Source organism: Sceloporus occidentalis, unplaced genomic scaffold, assembly GCF_023333645.1.
Source record: "Sceloporus occidentalis isolate IW3139 unplaced genomic scaffold, rSceOcc1.0.p SCAF_57, whole genome shotgun sequence".
Taxonomy (NCBI): Eukaryota; Metazoa; Chordata; class Lepidosauria; order Squamata; family Phrynosomatidae; genus Sceloporus; species Sceloporus occidentalis.
In genome coordinates, this window is record NW_028317037.1 from 4,919,869 (window position 1) to 4,942,338 (window position 22,470).

Consider the following 22,470-nt stretch of genomic DNA (forward strand, 5'->3'; position numbering starts at 1 on the left):
GATATTCTATAGACTTTTTTTCATTTTCCAGGGAGTAAAGTACCATCTATTCAAGTTATACATATTTTAATACAATAAAGATTTAAAAAAGAAACCTTCTGGGTGACCTTGGGGAAGTCGCACTCTCTCAGCCTCAAGGGAAGGCAATGGCAAAGCTCCTCTGAACAAATCTTGCCAAGAACAACCCAGGATAGCGTCGCCATAAGTCAGAAACCACTTCAAGACACACAACAAAAACAACGGTTGTTTTAATGGTCAGAACCTGCCTTGTGTCCCAAATCGGGGGAAGCAGAATATGAATGAAAAAGGCAAGACTAAGAAGGGGTCCCAAATCCTGAGAGCAGCCCCCAAGCAGCCCTCTCCTGCCTTCCCCCCAAATACACCTGACAGTTTCGTGGGACAGCAACCAGGGCCTCCCCAGAAGATCCCAAAACCAGGACAGGTTTCATGCAGGAAAGCAGAGGAAGATCAGTTGCAAAATACGTATCTGGCACATTTATTGAATGAGGAAGAACGAGAGTATCTCAGATGACAGCCTGCTCCCTTGCGGCTGAGGAAGGCCTCTTGTCTTGAAACATCCTCCATCAATTCCCAAAGACAGGGATAATAACACTTATTTAGTTTCATATCATCTATTTTAGCATGTCACCTAGAGCAGATATATTGGAGGGAGTTTGTGTCTTGTAATTGTTCCTTTTATTGTTTTGTTGTATCCCATTCTTAATTATATGTACAGTGCAACCTCACCTTACACGGGGGATCCATTCCGGATCTCTCTGCGTATGGCGAATTTTGCCTATGCTCAAGCCCCATTGGAAACAATGGGGCTCATGCACAGCGGCGCGGCGGCGCACAGGGTGTAACGGGCGTGCACGCCCATTCAATTGAATGGGACGCGCCACCCCTTCTGCCCTGTGCGTGCCCCGCGGCTTCAGCGCGTACGCTCAAGTCCATGTATGTCAAGACAGCGTATGGCGAGGTTCCACTGTATTATCATTGTACTGAAGCCTTTGTGTACCTGTACTCACAATTGCCCTTGTTTATATTATTTTTTGAAGAAGTCATTATGTATTACCTACATTAGTAGGTTATTCATAGTAATAAACTGAAATTAGTTTTTACATTATCATTGTTTAGATGTTATTCTGCATTACATCAGTATGTTATTCAGAGTAGATCAATTAAAGCTGATTTGTGTATTGTAATTGTTCTGTGTATACATAATACATACATACATACATACATATTATCAGACATAACTCCAGAGAATGTTAACCTTTTGGATGCCAGAAGGTTCCTCTCATTCTTCAGAGCAAGAAGCAACACTTCAGCTTCCTTCTAGAAGATAAAGCAAAAAGGCTTCCAAAAGAACTGAAGCCTTGGGCAAGTCACACTCTCTCAGCCTCAGAGGATGGCCATGGGAAACCCACTCTGAAGGAACCTGCCAAGAAAACCCCTTCAGAGACTCCTATAAGGTCACCATAAGACCTGGAAACAACTGGAAGGCAGACCCCAAGAACAACATTGGGAAATAGGTGCAAGCCTTGCCTTGGGAAAGTGTAATGACTGGGCTCCAGTCAATGGAGGTCTTCTTCAGGCAGAAAAGGGAGGTTTATACAAATGCAGAGTGACATCACTGCTACAGAAGGCTCTCTTGACCAATCAGAGACCAGGATAAAGGTTCTTCTGGAAGCTTCCGTGAGAAGGAGATATAAGGCCTGAGAGACCAAGAGACAGTTGGGGGAATTGTGTCGGTTGGAGATCAAGAGAGAGAGAGTTAAAGAGCGGATCTTGGAAGTTAGTCTCAGAATTGGATGTTTAGGTTTATTTATTTGTTTTAAAAGCTTGCATGAATTGAATATTATATACTTACAAATATTGTACCTGCAAGACTCTTAATATCTTGTAGGACTTATATTTTAGTTATATTTTGTTATTTATAGTAAATATCTCCTTGGAGTATCTGCTACTCAGCGCTCCTTTTACACATGTCTTGGATCGGTTGATGCTTGGGAAGATCAGTAAAGAAGTAGAAATAAGGTTCCTTAACTGGTCCCAGTGTAGTTTAATTGAAACCCTTTTATAATTCACTGGGTGGAGGCAGCGTGATTTAAGGAAGTTAAGGGTCTGCTGGGCTAAGAGCCATAATGTCTAAATGTCTAATTAACAATTTGTAATCCATTCTGATAGCCTTTTGGCTGAAGTGAGGGGTATAAAAATATTATTATTATTATTATTATTATTATTATTATTATTATTATTCCAGGGCCGCAGTTTGGCTGCTTGGACCACCGGAGATCATCACAGTGAGTCAGTTGGAAAAGCCCATCTCACTCCAGAAAATAAAGGTACTTGAGGAGTTTGCAATCTACATCTTTCTGTAATAATAGCTATAAAACTGATAATAGCATTTGGGACAATTTAGTGTTTTAATAACAAATATGGCAGATTTAAATGCTGCTTTAAAACCTCTTTCCATCTGCCAGCTTTGTGCTGGTTTTGGGGGTAAATGCGAAAGTGTTGGGAGGGAGGGACTTATTGTAGCACCAGAGCCCTCTGACAGAGAAGGATCAATGTCTCACAAAACTACATTTCCCAGAATTCCTTAGCACTGACCCAGGGCAGTTAAAGCAATCTCAGATTGGATTATTGCTGCAGTGTGTTTTGGACTTAGGTGACCCTTGGCAAGTCACACTCTCTCAGCCTCAATGGCATTGGAGACCCCTCTCTGAAGAAACATACCAAGGAAACCCCATGATAAGGTTGCCTTGGGGTCACCATAAGTTAGAAATGACTTGAAGACACACATGAAGAACAGAAATAAGTCTGCAATTATTTCACAAGTTGTACATGGGAATGGGAGCCATTGTGGTGCAGTGGTTTGAGTGTTGGGTTTCAACTCTGGAGGCCAGAGTCTAGTGCCCCACTTCTCCATGAAACCAGCTGGGTCCCTTGGGCAAGAAGCCACACTCTCTCAGCCTCAGGGAAGGCAATGGCAAATCTCCTTTGAACAACTCTTGCCAAGAAAACCCCAGGAGAGGCTCCCCAGAAGTCGGCAATGAATTCGGGCCACTCCACAAAAAACAACAAAGCCTGAAAAAAGAGACAGTGTGGATTAGTGGCTGGGGCATTGGACTGTGACCCTGGAGCCCAGGGTTCGAATGCCCTTTTGGCCATGGAAACTCACTGAGTGACCTTAGGCAGGTCACACTCTCTCAGCCTCAGAGGGAGGCACTTGCAAAACCACTTCTGGACAAATCTTGCCAAGAAAAGCCTGCAACAGGCTTTTCTTAGGGTTGCCATAAGTTAGAAACAACTTGGAGGCACACAACGACAACAAGAGCAGTAACACCACTAACACAAGGCAGCTAGGTAGAAAGAAAGAAAGAAAGAAAGAAAGAAAGAAAGAAAGAAAGAAAGAAAGACATGGGAGTTGTAGTCCTCGGTTCAGAGGGATTGGAGGGGCCTTACTGCAGGGCAGGGCCCCCTTCTCTTTCTGGCCATGTGGATGCTGGGAGATCCTGTCCAGGAAATACACTTTAAGTCCCATTGGCAAGAGAAAAGGCTACTACTGCCATTCAGATCCAGTTTGCCCCAAATCCTTTATGAGGCCAGAAACCCCTTTGTTAGGAAGCGAACACTGAATATCTCAGGAAGGCCCTATATCTCCCAAGGCCCCCTCCCTCCAGGTCCTCCTTCCACTCTTCCCCTCAGTCTCTCTCTCTCCCCTGAAGGCCTCAAATGTTAACTGCCAAGTGCTTAGGCGGAAGCAGCCATTTTGTGTTTCAGCTGTCATTTTGTGTTCTAGTGGCAATTTTGTGTTCTGGCAGCCATTTTGTGTTCTGGTGGCCATTTTGTGCTGTGGCAGCCATTTTGTGTTCTGGTGGACATTTTGTGCTGCTTGTGACTGTGGGGAATAATGTTCCGGAACCTTCTCTGAGGTCTCAATCGAACAGAGGCCTCTTTTCCTCTCCTGAGGCTCCAGAGTCAGAAGGGGGCCAGGCTCTTTGGGCCAAAAGGAAGGAAGTGTGTCTCTTTTCTGAGAGAGTTTTCTTATTACAAAGCTCTGCTCCTTCTGGGGAACATGGGTTTTAAAAGGGATCAGAAATGGAAAGGATAGTTTTAATACAAGCCTTATTATTATTCTTCACAAACATTGGGCCTCCATTCTCCAGTGTTGCTACAAGTGGGATCAGGCTAAAACTGGCCATTCACTGACACAGGTCCTACCATAGAATTGTGGAAGCAATCCCACATGGCCATTCCATGCCTAGTGAGAGTGTTGGGTGTGAGGTATTGAAGAAGCATGCAGCTGTGTTTATGTAGTGAGAAGCAAAATGAAGGCATCTTCCTCTGAGGGTCACTAGGGAGGTCAGGAGGTTTCAACAAATGATGCAACCATTTCACATCTAGCTACGGGGACATAACCATGGCCCTCTCCAATTCCCCATCCCCTGATCCCCCACCACTCCAAGAAGGAATGGAGTATCTCTTGTGTAGGGGAGCTGCAGTGAATCTATGCTAGGTCCAGGGGGCTTTATTTGATGCAGAGGGAGGAAGGGGATGCCCACCTCTGCATCGCCACAAAGGAGGCATATGTCACCTGCATATGTCACCAGCAGGATTCTGTTCTCTGTCATTGAGTGCTGCTGGGTTTCTTGTCACGCCAATCATAACCCTGGTCCCTTCTCTCAGTAACGTCATCTCGGCCTCCTTGTACACGGCTTTGGGGCCTCTCTTGCTGGAAGTGACCAAGTGCAGGGCCACAAGGACCCCCTGTCCACCTGATGGCTGACACAGAGGCCAAGCGGAGGGAGTTGTGCTCGAAGAGAAAGAGGCTGTCGAAGTACAACAGCTCTTTGGTGAGTCACTATCCTAATAGCTTCATCTGTGTCACTGCTGGGCCAATTTTTGAAAGGAAGCAAATAAAATACTGTCGGAGTTTGACAGAGACGGTCCTGGTTAATCCTCTGTCACCTCATTATTTCAGGGGCTTTTAAAAATGTCATGGTTGCTCTCTCCTCCTCCCACTTCCCCCTTCTCAGCTCACTTCAGTTCCTGAGTGCAATGGAGTCTGCACCCCATCAACTCAAAAGTGGGGAGAGGAGAGGAAACAAGGAGACAGGATATGGCCCTTCCCAGGATGCTGAAGCAAAAGCAAACTGCTGTGCCCTTCCTAGCTTATGTGTTCTTCCTCAGAAACAACTTTGGCCATCTTTACTGCCTTCTGGGTTGCTTGTCCACATGTGTCTTGCTTTTCCCATCTATGAAATGTTTGGGGCTATGGAAGAACATCTCTGGATCTAAATATGGGGTGGGCCCAGTGGCCCTCAAGCCCAGAGTGCTCCCCAGAAGCGTTATTAAAAATGACGTTTGCCCCAGAAATGTGGCAAGAAATGTCTAAATGCACCATAATTCTTTGGTGGTTAAATGTACTGTATGTGTTGGGATAGTCAGTATCCTCATCCATCATCAATATCCCAGGCATGGCCTAAATTATATTATGTATTATATTGAAAAGATTCTAGACAAACTGGATCTCAAAGGCAGTAGCTTTTTTCTTGCTGACAGAATTTAAAGTTTATTTCCTGGACTGAATTCTAAAGTGATCAAATAATATTTGGATGCATCATGTGCTTTCCTCCCCTTTTGCTTAGTCATTCTCTGGATGAGGGCTATTTTCTGTTGCAGGTAACCTTTGCGGATGTGGCTGTATATTTCACTGAGGACGAATGGAAACTGTTGACGAAGAAGCAGAGACTTATGTACAAGGATGTGATGATGGAGAATTACGAGAATGTGGCCTCTGTGGGTAAGGAAGCTGAATTCATTGCCTTTCCTATGAAGACTGAGGTCCCTTTCATACTACATTATCATGGCACTATGATTCCACTTTAGAATCATAGAATCATAGAGTTGGAATAGACCACAAGGACCATCTGGTTCAAGCCATTGCCATGCAGGAAACACATTGAAAGAATACCCAGTAGATGGCAACCCAGCCTTTGTTTAAAGTCCTTCAAAGACCTTTAAAACCCTTCAAAGAAGGAAAATAGTAATAACCAGAATGAGACGCTAATATGCTCTGAGGGAGTATATTCCACTGTTGAATAGCTCTTACTGTCAGGAAGTTCTTCCTAATGTTTAGGCTGAACCTCTTTTCCTGTGCCTTGCTTCCATTGTTCTGTCCTTTTTGAATTGTGGTGTTTAGAACTGGACACAGTATTCCAGGTGGGCTCTGACCAAAGCAGAATAGAGTGGCACTATTACTTCCCTTGTTCTAGACACTATACTTCTATTGATGCAGCCAAAAACTGTATTGGCCTTTGTACCTGCCGCATCACACTGTTGACTCATGTTCAACTTGTGGTCTACTTGGACTCCTAGATCCCTTTCACATGTAGTTTCATTCAGCCAGGAGTCACCCATCCTATATCTGTGCATTTATTTTTCCGGCCTGAGTACAGTACCTTACATTTCCCTATGTTGAAATTCATTTTTTTAGCTTTGGCCCAGCTTTGTCTATTCAGGTCATACTGAAGTTTGATCCATTCCTCAGAGGTATTAGCTACTCCTCCTAATTTGGTGTCATCTGCAAATTTGATAAGTATACCCTCAATTCTGTCATCCAGGTCATTGATAAAAAATTTGAATAGCACTGGGCCCAGGACAGAACCCTGTGGGACCCCACTGATCACTTCTCTCCAGGATGAAAAGGAACCATCATTGGGTTCAGCCAGTCAACCAGTTACAAATCCATGTAACCGAGTGTTCAAAAAGGTTTAAATCACTTTAGAATGTTTCTGGCGGGGGGGTGGGGGGGGGGATGGTCTGAAACCAAATTGAATGCAATGGGTCCTTGGTGCAAATATCTCAGACAAATATCATTAGCACATAGAATCTCGAGTCCTTCTTGGCTCTGAATTTCGATTGTGTTCAAAATCCAATGTACACTACAATCTGAGGGTGACACTTTGAGATGCAGCTCAGCAATAACATAGCAGAGTACGGAAGTAAATAGCCAGATATATAGCTATTGGCAATGCACTGACCACTTTTCACACTTAAAAATAAGTCACAAACACAGTTGATTTCATCTAAATCCTTTGAGGTTCTCTATCTTGACTTGCAAAATAATACAAATATTTGCAAGCTCTCCTCTCTGAATTCCATCATCTTCACCATCCCTTGTACACACACCTCCAATCCAATCCACACCAATCCACATGAGAGCTGCATACTGTATTGTTTGTGAGTCATCTCCTGGTGCCAAACAGCATGAAGGGACCTCTGCATTCAGCTTCCATCATGCCTTGGGCTGTGACTTAGGACTTGATGGCAGTCTCACAGGATATGATGCCACCTGTCAATCAAAGTATTTTTGCACATGTTTAATGGAATATTTTTTCAAAAGTCCTTTGTCTGAATATCTCCTTCTAGTGATTCCCTTAAGGTAGACCCCCTCCAATCTCTTCTTTGTTAACTCTTATAAGTAAATATACAATTGTTCCATGGATTTAGGGCCATAAACAGCAGGGTCATGCTTCAGTTACTCACAGAAACTTTCTTAATTTTATCTCTAATAAGGAGGGATGAATGAGGGCTAAACCATGGGGCAATACCCTCCTCTCTTAACTCTGATTTTCAGTCTCATCTGTGCTTGTCTTTCTTTACAGAAGAACACTTGAGTCATGAGAGAGTCCACAGAGGAAAGAAGTCACATAAATGCCAGCATTGTGGGAAACATTTTGCTTACAAGTCAATCCTTGTCATACATCAGAGAGTCCACACAGGAGAGAAGCCATACAGATGCCAGCATTGTGGGAAATGTTTTTGTTTGAAGTCACACCTAATGACACATCAAAGAGTCCACACTGGAGAGAAGCCATACAGATGCCAGCATTGTGGGAAATGTTTTTGTTTGAAGTCACACCTAGTGACACATCAAAGAGTCCACACTGGAGAGAAGCCATACAGATGCCAGCATTGTGGGAAATGTTTTTGTTTGAAGTCACACCTAGTGACACATCAAAGAGTCCACACAGGAGAGAAGCCATACAAATGCCAGCATTGTGGGAAATGTTTTTCTCAGAAGTCAGACCTAGTGACACATCAGAGAGTCCACACAGGAGAGAAGCCATACAAATGCCAACATTGTGGGAAATGTTTTTCTACGAAGTCAGGCCAAGTGACCCATCAGAGAGTCCACACAGGAGAGAAGCCATACAAATGCCAACATTGTGGGAAATGTTTTTCTACGAAGTCAGGCCAAGTGATCCATCAGAGAGTCCACACAGGAGAGAAGCCATACAAATGCCAGCATTGTGGGAAATGTTTTGCCTACAAGTCAGTCCTTGTCATGCATCAGAGAGTTCACACAGGAGAGAAGCCATACAAATGCCAGCATTGTGGGAAATGTTTTGCTCAGAGGTCAGACCTAGTAAAACATCAGAGAGTCCACACAGGAGAGAAGCCACACAAAACCCAGTAGTGAACTAATGTTATTTTTGTCATTAAGGAATACAAAAAATATATGTTCAATCCAGTTGTGCTAAGAATAGTCCCTTGTGATTTTGCTTGTAAGGTTTGTCTATCTATATGTCTATGTTTTAAGGTTGTATTTTGTAAAGTTTGGGTTTTTATTGGTAATAGTATATGTAGATAATTACTTTGGCTTGTAAATTGTGGGTTGTGGTATAGTTTAGGTAGCTGGGGGGGGGGCTGGGATTTGTTATATATGCGTTATGGGAATGATAGCTTTTGGAATTTGTGGCATGTTGGCTGAAGAAAGTTGGAGGTCGGTATTCAAAGAAAGGGCTAGTTTGTGGGAATTGTGAAGGGGCCTTGTTACCTGTGGGGCATAGACTGTGGGAACTGGAGGTGGGGGCTAGGTTTGAAAGAGGGTGATATTTTAGGTTTTGGGGTTTTAATATATTGTTTGGATTGGAGTGGACAGTTCTGGCTTAAACACTGAATTTCTATGTCTTCTCAATAAAGTTCTTTGCTATTTCAACACACTGGACTCTTTGATGCAAAGAAGTTCTGAATTTGCCCAAAATTGAACCTTTCTTCTCTCCTCGGTCCTCAGCTCCATTCCCAGCCATAACAACAGCAGAGGCAAATACACACACACAGACACACACACACACACACACACACACACACACACAGGATACGCAGAGAGAGCTTTATTTCCAAATCAGAGGCTTCCTTTCCTGACTTTCCCTCCTGAGTCTAGCTCTGCACCTTGGGCTCCATTGCTGTCTCCTCAAAGGAAGAAAGGAGGGAAGGAAAGGGAGGCTGCTGAATCCCTGGCACATATCTTCCTTTCCTGCAAAGACCGCCAGTAGAATAAGCAGCAGCATCTAGGCCCTGGCAATCCCTGCGCATGCTGAGGAGGGGCCTTTGGGGACATCTATGTATGCAGTCTCAGCCCCTGAAGCCATTGCTGCCCTCACAGTCTGTTCTGAGGGAGGGAGAGAAGTGGGGAGAGCCCTCATTCATTCAGAGGAATGGCTGGAGGGTCTTCGGGGGGCCCTTGAGGGGTTATAAGAAGGAAGGAAGTCCCTCTTCTCCCCCAAAGAAAGGCAAGGGGCTTGTCAGGCTTCCTCTCCCTCTTTCCTTTCCTACCCCTCCTTGGGGGATTCCTTGGGGCCCAGGTGTTTGGGGGGTTATTATGATAAAAGGGGGCAGGGGGGACCCTTGGAGAGAGGCATGACCATGGAGGGGAGGGGGATCCAAAAGGTCTTTGAGGAGCTCCCTCCCTCCTGGAAAGCGGGGCAGAGGAGAGACCCTCCTTTCTGATGCCTCATTTGGAGAAGGGTTTTGTGCCAAATAGAAAGCTTCATACAGGATAGGGTTCAATAGCATTGGAAGCAACATTGGGGGGGGGGGAGAGAAGTTTTCTCTGCAGTCCTGGGGGAGGGGGCTCTGTCTGTGGGGGAGAGAGAAGAACCAAAATCTAAGCCAAAGCCAAGAGAAGGGAGACAGGGACCTCAAAGCTCTGGCAATCCCCTGGCAACCCAGGAACTAGTCTTAGACGCCCACAGGATCCGAATTGGGCACCCCCCTCACATACTTACCTTTTCCCTCACAACAACCCTGCAGAGGAGGACCAACAGAGAGACCCACAGCCCCAGAAACACCCCCCCTTGGTTCTGGGAGCATTCTGAAAGGGCCTTGGATACCCCTGAAGGGATGTTGTTGTTGTTGTTGTTGTTGTTGTTATTATTATTATTATTTCTTTATATTCCACCTTTTCTCAAAGGAATCAAAGTGGATTACAGTAATAAAATAACATACAATTTCAGAAATACAATTAAAATTCCAAACCCCCAACCCTCCTCCCAATTATAAATGGGTCATTTTCTGAAGGCAAGAGGGGAGGGCAGGAATGATATATCAGTAACAATTTCCATAACAGTAACGATGGCAAAGGTAAGGGTCAGGGGGAGGCATTTGTATGTACAGCGCTGTGTAAATTTACAGCGCTTTATAAATTAAGGTTAATAATAATAATAATAGATCTAATCTAGTCTGGAAAGGCCTGCCAAAGAGATCCATCTTAATAGCCTTCCTAAAGGCTTCCAAGGTGGAAATATGACGGAGCTCATTTGGAGGTCGTTCCAGAGTCTGGGAGCGGCTGAAGAGAAGGACCTCTGGGTCACCGCTGGAAGTCTGGTCTTCTTGAGTTGTAGCAGGTTCTTCCCAGAGGACCTGAGTCTGCTGGTGGATTGTATGGGAGGAGGCTCTCCCTCAAGTAGACAGGACCCAAGACATGGAGAGCTTTACGGGTTAAAACCAATACCTTGTATCTTGTCAGGAAACTAAAGGGCAGCCAGTGGAGGGATTTAAGAATCGTTGTAATGTGGGCAGTTCTAGAAGTGCCCATAACCAACTTGGCTGCCATATTCTGTACCAATTGAAGTCTCTGAACTTGGCACAAGGGTAGCCCCATGTAGAGTGCGTTACAGAAGTCTAGCCGAGAGGTGACCAGCGCATGTACTTCTGTTTCAAAGTCTCCCTGCTCCAGGAAGCGGCGCAGTTGGCATATCAGCCGAAGCATATTATTTTAACCCACCATAAATACCATCTATCTTAACTCTAATTTAAACCTAAACCTATAACCCTTATGGCATGAATCCCTAAATAAATAAATGAATAAATGCATGAATAAAGGGATTAATGACATATTGTGACTTCAGGCTGGTGCTCCTTGCCTCCAGCAATGAGAAGGGACCATTGTGAATTTAGGCTAATGCTGCTTACCTGTAGGTTTGAGATGAGACCATTGCAACCTGAGGCTGATGCTTCTAGCCTGAAACATTGAGACTGGCCCATTCCAATCTCAGGCTGATTCTCGTTGCCTGAGAGACCGAGATTGGCCCATTGTGACTTCAGTCTGATGCTCCTTGGATGAAGGATTGAGACGGTACTATTGTGATGTCAGGATGGTGCTCTTTACCTGAAGGACTGAGACTGGCCCATTGCAACCTCAGGCTGATGCTCCTTGTCTGAAAGTTTGAGACCGGAGAACTGTCACTTCAGACTGGTGCTATATACCTGAAGGATTGGGACTGGCCCATTGCGTGTCAGTGTATAAGTGTCCTGTCATAAACATTAAAAATATTAGGGTTTGATTATTAGAGTTAAAGTAGGAGTTATAGTTGTAGTTCATAGTAAGTAGTGTAGAGTGATGGGTTATAGAAAGCATGTAGTGGGAAATGTTAGAAAGACAGATGATTAAGGAGGGCGTTTGGAAAGACGGATGGGGTTGCAGCTGGAGACTGGTTCTCAAGAAGGGGTGAAGCTGGCTTGGGAACACCGCTCTTCAAGGTAAGGCTGTCTGGGAGAAGGGAAGGGAAGTATAGACAACCTTGGTATCTATGCAACCTCCGCTTGTGTTGCTTTAGCTTGGGAATTGGGGGCTGGCTTAGGGAGGGGTTGAGCAAGTTCCTTTGGACTTCAGACTTTGCAAAAAGGTGTTAATGGATGTTTCTGCCTGGATTCATCAATAAAGCTTCTTTAGTTTCAAATGGGTTTTATTTTTTGAGCAGAGGACTGACTCCAGATCTCACATTGCAACTTCAGGCTGATGCCCTTTGCCTGAGAGATAGAGACTGTCCATTGTGACCTCAGTCTGATGCTCCTTGCCTGAAGCATTGAGACGGGATTATTGTGATCTCACCCTGAGGTTCCTTGCCTGAAAGACTTAGATGAGACTATTATGACTCCAGGCTGGTGCTCTTTCCCGAAGCATTGAGACTGTCCAAATTGTGATCTCAGGATGATGCTCCTTGCATGAAGGATTGAGACAGGACTATTGTGACTTCGCAAAGATGCTTCTTTCCTGAAGCATTGAGACTGGCCCACTGTGACTTCAGTCTGATGCTGTTGCCTGAAAGATGGAGACGGGACTATTGTGACTTAAGGTTGGTGCCTCTTACCTGCAGGAATGAGATGGGACTATTGTCATTTGAGACTGGTGCTTCATACCTGGAGGATTGATACTGACCCATTATGACCTCAAGCTGACGCTCATTGCCTGAGAGATTGAGACTGGCGCAGTGTGACTTAAGTCTGATGCTCCTTGCCTGAACAATAGAGACTATCATATTGTGACCTCAGGCTGATGCTCCTTTACTGATGGATTGAGACCAAACTATTGTTAGTTCAGGAAGATGTTCTTTCCTGAAGGATTGAGACTGTCCCATTGTGATCTCAGGCTAATGCTCCTTGCCTGAACCATTGAGACTGTGCATTCAAGCTCATGCTCCTGGGTTGAAGGATTTAGACTATCCCATTGTGACTTCAGGCTGATGCTTCTTTCCCGAAAGACTGGGGATGGCTCATTGTGACCTCAGGCTGATTCGTGTTGCCTGAGAGGTTGTGACTTCAGGCTGCTCCTTCCTTACCTGAACACATGAGACTGGCCCATTGCTATCTCAGACTGATGCTCCTTTTCTGAAGGACTGACACTAACTCATTGTGACTTTGGGCTGTTGCTCCTTCCCTGAAGGATTAAGATGGGCATATTGACTTCAGGCAGGTGTTCCTTACCTGAAGGATTGAGCCTGGCCCATAGCGACCTCAGGGTTATGATCCTTGCCTGAAGGATTGAGACTGTCCCATTGAGATCTCAGCCTGAGGCACCTTTCCTGAAAGATTGTGACAGGACTATTATGAGTTCAAACGGATGCTCCTTGCCTGAAGGATTGAGACTGGCCCATTGAGATCCTTACCTGAAGCATTAAGATTGTCCCATTGTGATCTCAAAGCCATCCAGTCCAACCTCCTTCTGCCATGAAGAAAATCTCAATCAAAGCATATGTGACAGATGGCCATCCAGACTCTGTTTAAAGGCCTCCAAAGAAGGAGACTCCGTCATTCTCTATTGAGGGAGTGTGTTCCACTGTCAAACAGCCCTTTCTGTCAAGAAGTTCCTCCTAATGTTGAGCTGGAATCTCTTTTCCTGGAGCTTGCATCAATTGTTCTGGGTTCTCTTCTCTGGAGCAGCAGAAAACAAGCTAGCTGCCTTCTCAGTATGACATCCCTTCAAATATTTAAACAGGGCTTTCATATCACCTCTTAACCTTCTCTTTTCCAGGCTAAACATCCCCAGCTCCCTAAGTCTCTCCATTGTGTTGGCTCTCCTCTGGACATACTCCAAACTTGTGAATGTTGATCCTGTCCTCTGGGGTATTAGCTACTCCTCCTAGTTTGGTGTCATCTGTACATTTGATAAACATGTCCTCTATTAAAGCAGGGCTGCACAAGTTGCGGCCCAACAAAGGATGAAAAGCGAACGACTCGACAGAACGGAAATACAGAGTAATCATATTAATTTCCCAATGACCAAACAAGAGGTAGAAAGAGTAATGCAAGATTTAAAAGGATTTAAATCTCCTGGCCCAGATGGATTCACATCCATATTTTATAAGACCTTTAAAAATGAACTGAGTGAGCATTTGACTAAAATTTACAATGAAATATTGGATAATAAAATAATCCCAGAAACATGGAAGCTATCTGAAATTATATTAATATTTAAACCCAATAAAGATCCAGCCAATTCTGAATCTTATCATCCGATCACATTAAGCAATCAAGATTATAAAATATTAATGAATATCCTAGGCAAGAGATTAAAAAGAATATTTACCAACTTTAATTAAAGAAGAACAATATGGATTTGAGGAAGGCAGATATATTTATGAACCGATAAGGAATATATTTAATATACTACATCATGCCAAACAATACAAAAATAAATTAGCTGTGATAAAACTAGATGTTTACAAAGCATTCGATTCAATAAATCATGAATATCTATATAAAATTGTAGGCATTTTGGATTAGGGGAAAGGTTTAGCTAAACCCTCAAAGAAATACATAATGATACAGAAGCACAAATCATGATAAATGGAGATTTTCTTCAATGAAAAGTGGAGTAAGGCAAGGTTGTCCAGTTTCCCCTTTATTATTTATATTAGCAATGGAAGCGTTAGCAAATATGATTCGGGATCAGAAGAGATAAAGGGACATGAAATAGATAAAGAAGAGATGAAGTTGGATTCATTTGCAGATGATGATCCTCTGATAATGACACAGAAACCGAATGAAGCTGTAATCAAGTTACTGGAAATATTTCAGACATTTGAAAACGTTTCTGGGCTTAACTTTAATATGGATAAATCAGAGATAATGTTTAGGAATACGAATTGGCCGGAACAAAAAGAAACCCAAATTGTGTCAGGATTGAAATTGGGGATTAAAAGTGTGAGATATTTAGGTGTGAATTTACCAATTAAGTTAGATAATATTGTACAAGGTAATTATAGTCAATTAAGGGGGAAATTAATAATCAGATTTCTAAATGGACAAGAAAAAATGGGAAAATGTTAACAAAAGTTAGAATGTTTAAAACGATGGTATTACCAAAGATTTTATATTCATTTCAAAAGATCCCAGAAATAATTCCTAGTAAAGTTTTAGAGAAATGGGAAAAGTCAATATTAAAATGGATATCAGGGAACAAAAAAGCCAGGTTATCTAAGGCACTATTATATGAGGATCAAAGTAATGGAGGATGGGGAGCTCCATCCCTCGAATGATATTTTGAGGCGGTTCAATGGCTAAAAATGATAGAGGCAGAATAGAACCATGATATAAAGTGGGTTGAATTAGAAAGACGGAGCAACCAAATGGAGTGTGTCTCTATCTTTCAGGGGAAAATATGGGGGGATGATATATATTTTAAACATCAGGACACTCTGAGGGGCTGCCATTGGCTGGAATCCCCTTCCCTCCCACCATCCCTGGCCCTGATTGTCTGGAATCCCCTTCCCTCCCACCATCCCTGGCCCTGATTGGCTGGAATCCCCGTCCCTCCCACCATCCCTGGCCCTGATTGGCTGGAATCCCCATCCCTCCCACCATCCCTGGCCCTGATTGGCTGGAATCCCCTTCCCTCCCACCATCCCTGGCCCTGATTGGCTGGAATCCCCTTCCCTCCCACCATCCCTGGCCCTGATTGGCTGGAATCCCCGTCCCTCCCACCATCCCTGGCCCTGATTGGCTGGAATCCCCATCCCTCCCACCATCCCTGGCCCTGATTGGCTGGAATCCCCTTCCCTCCCACCATCCCTGGCCCTGATTGGCTGGAATCCCCTTCCCTCCCACCATCCCTGGCCCTGATTGGCTGGAATCCCCTTCCCTCCCACCATCCCTGGCCCTGATTGGCTGGAATCCCCTTCCCTCCCACCATCCCTGGCCCTGATTGGCTGGAATCCCCTTCCCTCCCACCATCCCTGGCCCTGATTGGCTGGAATCCCCTTCCCTCCCACCATCCCTGGCCCTGATTGGCTGGAATCCCCATCCCTCCCACCATCCCTGGCCCTGATTGGCTGGAATCCCCTTCCCTCCCACCATCCCTGGCCCTGATTGGCTGGAATCCCTGTCCCTCCCACCATCCCTGGCCCTGATTGGCTGGAATCCCCGTCCCTCCCACCATCCCTTGCCCTGATTGGCTGGAATCCCCATCCCTCCCACCATCCCTGGCCCTGATTGGCTGGAATCCCACTCCCTCCCACCATCCCTGGCCCTGATTGGCTGGAATCCCAGTCCCTCCCACCATCCCTGGCCCTGATTGGCTGGAATCCCCGTCCCTCCCACCATCCCTGGCCCTGATTGGCTGGAATCCCTGTCCCTCCCACCATCCCTGGCCCTGATTGGCTGGAATCCCCGTCCCTCCCACCATCCCTGGCCCTGATTGGCTGGAATCCCTGTCCCTCCCACCATCCCTGGCCCTGATTGGCTGGAATCCCACTCCCTCCCACCATCCCTGGCCCTGATTGGCTGGAATCCCACTCCCTCCCACCATCCCTGGCCCTGATTGGCTGGAATCCCAGTCCCTCCCACCATCCCTGGCCCTGATTGGCTGGAATCCCCTTCCCTCCCACCATCCCTGGCCCTGATTGGCTGGAATCCCTGTCCCTCCCACCATCCCTGGCCCTGATTGGCTGGAATCCCCGTCCCTCCCACCATCCCTTGCCCTGATTGGCTGGAATCCCCGTCCCTCCCACCATCCCTGGCCCTGATTGGCTGGAATCCCAGTCCCTCCCACCATCCCTGGCCCTGATTGGCTGGAATCCCAGTCCCTCCCACCATCCCTGGCCCTGATTGGCTGGAATCCCCGTCCCTCCCACCATCCCTGGCCCTGATTGGCTGGAATCCCACTCCCTCCCACCATCCCTGGCCCTGATTGGCTGGAATCCCCGTCCCTCCCACCATCCCTGGCCCTGATTGGCTGGAATCCCCGTCCCTCCCACCATCCCTGGCCCTGATTGGCTGGAATCCCACTCCCTCCCACCATCCCTGGCCCTGATTGGCTGGAATCCCAGTCCCTCCCACCATCCCTGGCCCTGATTGGCTGGAATCCCAGTCCCTCCCACCATCCCTGGCCCTGATTGGCTGGAATCCCAGTCCCTCCCACCATCCCTGGCCCTGATTGGCTGGAATCCCACTCCCTCCCACCATCCCTGGCCCTGATTGGCTGGAATCCCAGTCCCTCCCACCATCCCTGGCCCTGATTGGCTGGAATCCCAGTCCCTTCCACCATCCCTGGCTATCTTGTGTTCTGGCATCCATTTTGTTCCAGAACCTTCTCTGAGGACTGAGTTCAACAGAGGCTTCTCTTTCTCTCCTGAGGCTCCAGAGTCAGAAGGAGGCCAGGCTCCTTGGGCCAAAAGGAAGGAAGTGTGTCTCTTTGTGTGTCTTTTGTGTGTCTTTTCTGAGAGGGTTTTCTTATTACACAGCTCTGCTTCTTCTGGGGAACATGGGTGTTAAAAGGGATCAGAAATGGGGAGGAGAGTTTTAACACAAGCCTTACTCTTGTTCTTCACAAACATTTGGCTTTGGCTTCTAAGAGGAGTCTAGTGCTGCAAAAAAGGCCAAAAGTACCTCTTTGGGAGGTTTTAAAAGTATCCCTAGTTTCCTTATTAAGAGATTTTCAGGGAAGAAGGAAGGATCCAAACCAGAATAACTCATATTACCAAGAATGAAACAAACATACAAACAAACAACAACAACAACAAAGATAAGGATTAGAAACTAAAACAAAGTACTTATTTTTTTAAAAGGAAATCCATTATTAGGAGGGTAAAAACAAGAATTGGGTGCTTCTACCATTATAAACCCAGCTCACGCTGTATCTGCACTGCAGAAATAATCCAATTCGAAACCGCATTAACTCTCCTGGCTCCATCCTGTGGAATCCTCGGATTTGTAGTTCATTGTGGCCTGAGAGCTCTCTGGCAGAGAAGGCTAAGTGTCCAAAAGTAAAATCCCAGGATTCCATAGCACTGAGTATTTAAAGCGGTTTGAGAGTGCCTTGTTTCTATAGTGCGGATGCAGCCTTCTTGGGAAAGGGGCTGATGCTGGAGAAAATCACTGGGCACCTCTGGAGGTTTCAGCAAATGATATATTTATATGGGCGGGATACACACCGCCATATAGTACGTATTGTATACGTACTAGGGTTAGGAAGGGGCGGTGCTTCCGCACCCCCCTAACCCTAGTACGTATACAATAAGTACAAGATGGCGGCACCCCTTCCACATGGGCGCCGCCATCTTTACGTACTGGACGCATAGCGTCCAGACGTGTCGCGGCGCCTATGATGTCGCAAATGCGCCAGTGGCGCTTCGCGACGTCATCAGTGCGCCGCAAGAAGAAGCTCCGAAATGGAGCTTCTTTTTTGCTCCGCGCGGGAGTCACGCAGTTTGGCTACTGCAGCTCCCGCGCGGAGCAAATGGCGCCGGCAGGGAAGCGCCGCAAAGTGGCAGCTTGTATCCCGCATTAGTTATTTCTTTATGATGCACTCATTTCACATTTAGCTACGGGGACATAACCAGGACCCTCTCCAGTTCCTCATCCCCTTATCCCCCACCACTCTAATAAGGCATGGAGTATCTGTTGTGTAGGGGAGCTGCAGTGAGTCTATGCTAGGTCCAGGAGGTTTTGTTTGGTGCAGAGGGAGGAAGGGGATGCCCACCTCTGCATCAGCCCAAAGGAGGCATATGTTACCTGCATATGTCACCAGCAGGATGCTGTTCTCTGTGTCTTTAAATGCTGCAGGGTTTCTTGCCAAACCAATCCTAACCCTGGTCCCTTTTCTCAGGAACATCATCCCGGCCTCCTTGTACACAACTTTGGGCCTTTCTTTCTGGAAGTGACCAAGTGCAAGACCACCAGGACCCCTGCCCACCTGATGGCCAACACAAAGGCCAAGCGGAGGGAGTTGGGCTCCAAGACAACGAGGTTTCCAAGGTACAACAGCTCTTTGGTAAGTTGCCATCCTGACTCTTAATTTCATCCGTGTCTGGGCCGGATCATGAAAGCAAGCGGAGAATATACTGTCCCAGTTTGGCAGAGAGAGTCCTGGTTTATCCTCTGTCACCTCATTTTTTCAGGGGCTACTCCTCTTCCAACTATCCACCTTCTCCTCAGGTCAGCTCATTTGCTGCAAAATGTATTCCATGTTGAAAAGAGTGTGCATCCTATCCACTCAAAAGAGGGGAGAGGGGAGGAGAGAAGGGGGCAGGGTCTTGCCCTGCCAGGAGTCGGAGGCACAAGCAAACTGCGGTACCCTTCCTTGCTTGTGTGATCTTTATCATTAACAACTTTGGCCATCTTGATCCCCTTTTGGTGTTGCTTGTCCACATGTGTCTTGCTTTCCCAGTCTGTGAAGTGCTGGGGGATATGGAAGAATATCACTGGACTTAAATTGAGGGTAGGCCCAGTGGCCCTCAAGCCCAGAGTACTCCCCAGAACTTATTTTTAAAAATGAAATTTGCCTCTGAAATTAGGTAAGATATGGATAAATGCACTATAATTCATTGGTGCCTAAATGTACTATACATGTTGGGATAGTCAGTATCTTAATCAATCAATAATATTCCAGAAATGGCCTACTTATCATATTGTATATTATATTCAAAGGATTCGAGACAAACTGGATCTCAAAGGATGGAGCTTTTTGCTTGCTTGCAAATTTACGGTGTATTTCCTGGACTGATTTCTGCAGTGTTGAAATAATATTTGCAATGCACCATGTGCTTTTCTCCCCTATTGTCACTCTCTGGATGAGGGCTATTTTCTGTTGCAGGTGACCTTTGCGGATGTGGCGATATATTTCACCAAAGAGGAATGGAAACTGTTGACAAAGAAGCAGAAACTGATGTACAGTTCTGTGATGATGGAGAATTATGAGAATGTGGCTTCAGTGGGTAAGGAACCTGAATCCATTGCCCTTCCTGTTAAGACTGAGGGCCCTTTCATGATTCACTGTCAGAGCGCTATGATTGCACTTTAGAATTATAAAATCAAAGAGTTGAAATAGACCACAAGGACCATCCGGTTCAATCTTCTGCCATGCAGGAATAGACATTCAAAGCATCCCCAAGAGATGGCTATCCAGCCTCTGTTTAAAGACCTCCAAAGAAAGAGACTCCACCAAACTCTGAGGGAGTATATTCCACTGTTGAAGAGCTCTTACTCTCAGGAAGTTCCTCCTAAAGTTTTAGTGGAGCCTCTTGTCCCTGTGGCTTGCATCCATTGTTCCATGTCCTTTTCTCTGGAGTAGCAGAAAGCAAGCCTGATCCATCCAGAATATGACATCTTTTCAAATATTTGAACAGGGCTGTCATATCCACGCTTAACCTTCTCTTCTCCAAGCTAAACATACCCAGCTCCCTAAGTCATTCCTCAGAGAGCATGGTTTCCAGACCGTTCACCATTTTGGTTTCCCTCCTCTGGACATGCTCCAGCTTCCAGACATCTGTTTGAATTGTGGTGCCTAGAACTGGACACAGCGTTATTGCAAGTGAGCCCTGAACAAAATAGAATAGAGTGGCACTATTACTTCCTTTGATCTTGACACTATACTCCTATTGATACAGCCTAGGATCAAATTGGCCTTTTTAGCTGCTGCATCACACTGTTGACACATGTTCAACTTGTGCTGTACTACGATTCCTAGTTCCCTTTCACATGTAATTTAATTGTCATAAGAACTTCCTGCGGAATCTTGGAATTTCTAGTTTTAGTGAGGCATTATTGTTATCCATTTTGTAAGGTTTCTAAATATCAAATCCTAAACTGCCAATTCTGGAATGTTGTGGGACGCAAGTGCTATCCTTTTAGGGGAGTTTGGTACTTAGCTCAATAGAGTGAAATAGTTTTACTGGGGCAATAGTGACCTCTGGACTCAGCCAATCTATAGCAGTTCCTGAATCAAACAGATCTTCAGTGGGATTTGAAATAGGTTTTTGTGTTTTATTTAGGGGGAAAGCAAAACACACAGACACATACATATAAGTGTTCATGCACACACTCAAGAACTAGGTAACAAAGGTGGGCGTGGTGAATAGATGTAAGGCTTTGATAATGGTGATACGTTATCTATCCAGATCTTTATTCCAACTGTTGAGGATTTGAATTAAGGAGAGGTCAGTAGTTCCTGTGACAATTGGGGTTGGTGAGTGCATTGAGGTGTTTAGCCATGAAAACAAACAGAGTGTCTATCTGTAACTGGACTGACACCGAAGAACAGCAAGTCGGGGCTGATATTTATACTGAAATTGAAGGGACCTCTGCATTTAGCTTCCATCATGCCTTGGGCTCTGACTCAGGACTCTATGGCAGTCTCACAGGATATGATGCCACCTGTCAATCAAAGTATTTTTGTACATGTTTAATTGAATATTTTTTTTCAATAGTCCTTTGACTATCTTCTTCCACTGATTCCCTCAAGGCAGTCCCCATACGGTCTCTTCTTTGCTAGCTCCTAGGAGTAAGAATGCAACTGTTCAATGGATTTAGGGGCATAAGCAGCAGGGTCAGGCTTGGCTTACTCACAGCAACTTTATTAATTTAATCTCTAAGAAGGAGGGGTTAATGAGGGCTAAATCATGCAGTAACACCCTCCTCTGTTAAGTCTGATTTTCAGTCTCATCTGTAATTGTCGTTCTTTACAGAAAAACATTTGAGTCATGAGAGAGTCCACACAGGAAAGAGGTCACAAAAATGCCAGCATTGTGGGAAATGTTTTCCTTTCCAGTCAGTCCTTGTCATACATCAGAGAGTCTACACCGGGCAGAAGCCATACAAATGCCAGCGTTGTGTGAAATGTTTTTCTCGGAAGTCATACCTAGTGACACATCAGAGAGTCCACACAGGAGAGAAGCCATACAAATGCCAGCATTGTGGGAAAGGTTTTTCTCAGAAGTCAGACCTAGTGAAACATCAGAGAGTCCACACAGGAGAGAAGCCATACGAATGCCAGCAATGTGGGAAAGGTTTTTCTCAGAAGTCACACCTAGTGGCACATCAGAGAGTCCACACTGGAGAGAAGCCATACAAATGCCAGCACTGTAGGAAATGTTTTTCTCAGATGTCACAGCTAGTGGCACATCAGAGAGTCCACACTGGAGAGAAGCCATACAAATGCCAGCGTTGTGGGAAATGTTTTTCTCGGAGGTCAGTCCTAGTGAAACATCAGAGAGTCCACAGAGGAGAGAAGCCATACGAATGCCAGCACTGTAGGAAATGTTTTTCTCAGAAGTCACACCTAGTGGCACATCAGAGAGTCCACACTGGAGAGAAGCCATACAAATGCCAGCACTGTAGGAAATGTTTTTCTCAGATGTCACACCTAGTGGCACATCAGAGAGTCCACACTGGAGAGAAGCCATACAAATGCCAGCACTGTAGGAAATGTTTTTCTCAGAAGTCACACCTAGTGGCACATCAGAGAGTCCACACAGGAGAGAAGCCATACAAATGCCAGCATTGTGGGAAATGTTTTTCTTCAAAGTCACACCTAGTGAGACATCAGAGAGTCCACAGAGGAGAGAAGCCACAAAAATCCTAACATTATATTTGTCAATAACGAATGCAAAAAATATATAT

At 45.4% G+C, this 22,470-nt stretch overlaps 2 protein-coding genes across 2 annotated transcripts in view; one reads left to right on the top strand and one right to left on the bottom strand.

The window, feature by feature from the left end:
- Nucleotides 1-22,470, bottom strand: part of LOC149287748 (uncharacterized) — a 792,175-nt gene that overhangs the window by 595,091 nt on the left and 174,614 nt on the right. The gene's annotated exons all lie outside the window — the stretch shown is intronic.
- LOC149287764 (uncharacterized) lies at nucleotides 4,788-22,432 on the top strand. Its single transcript, XM_089492590.1, has 4 exons — nucleotides 4,788-4,862; nucleotides 5,692-5,812; nucleotides 7,677-8,487; nucleotides 21,577-22,432. Exons 1-4 carry the CDS (start codon nucleotides 4,788-4,790, stop codon nucleotides 22,430-22,432), a joined length of 1,863 nt encoding a protein of 620 aa, XP_089348716.1.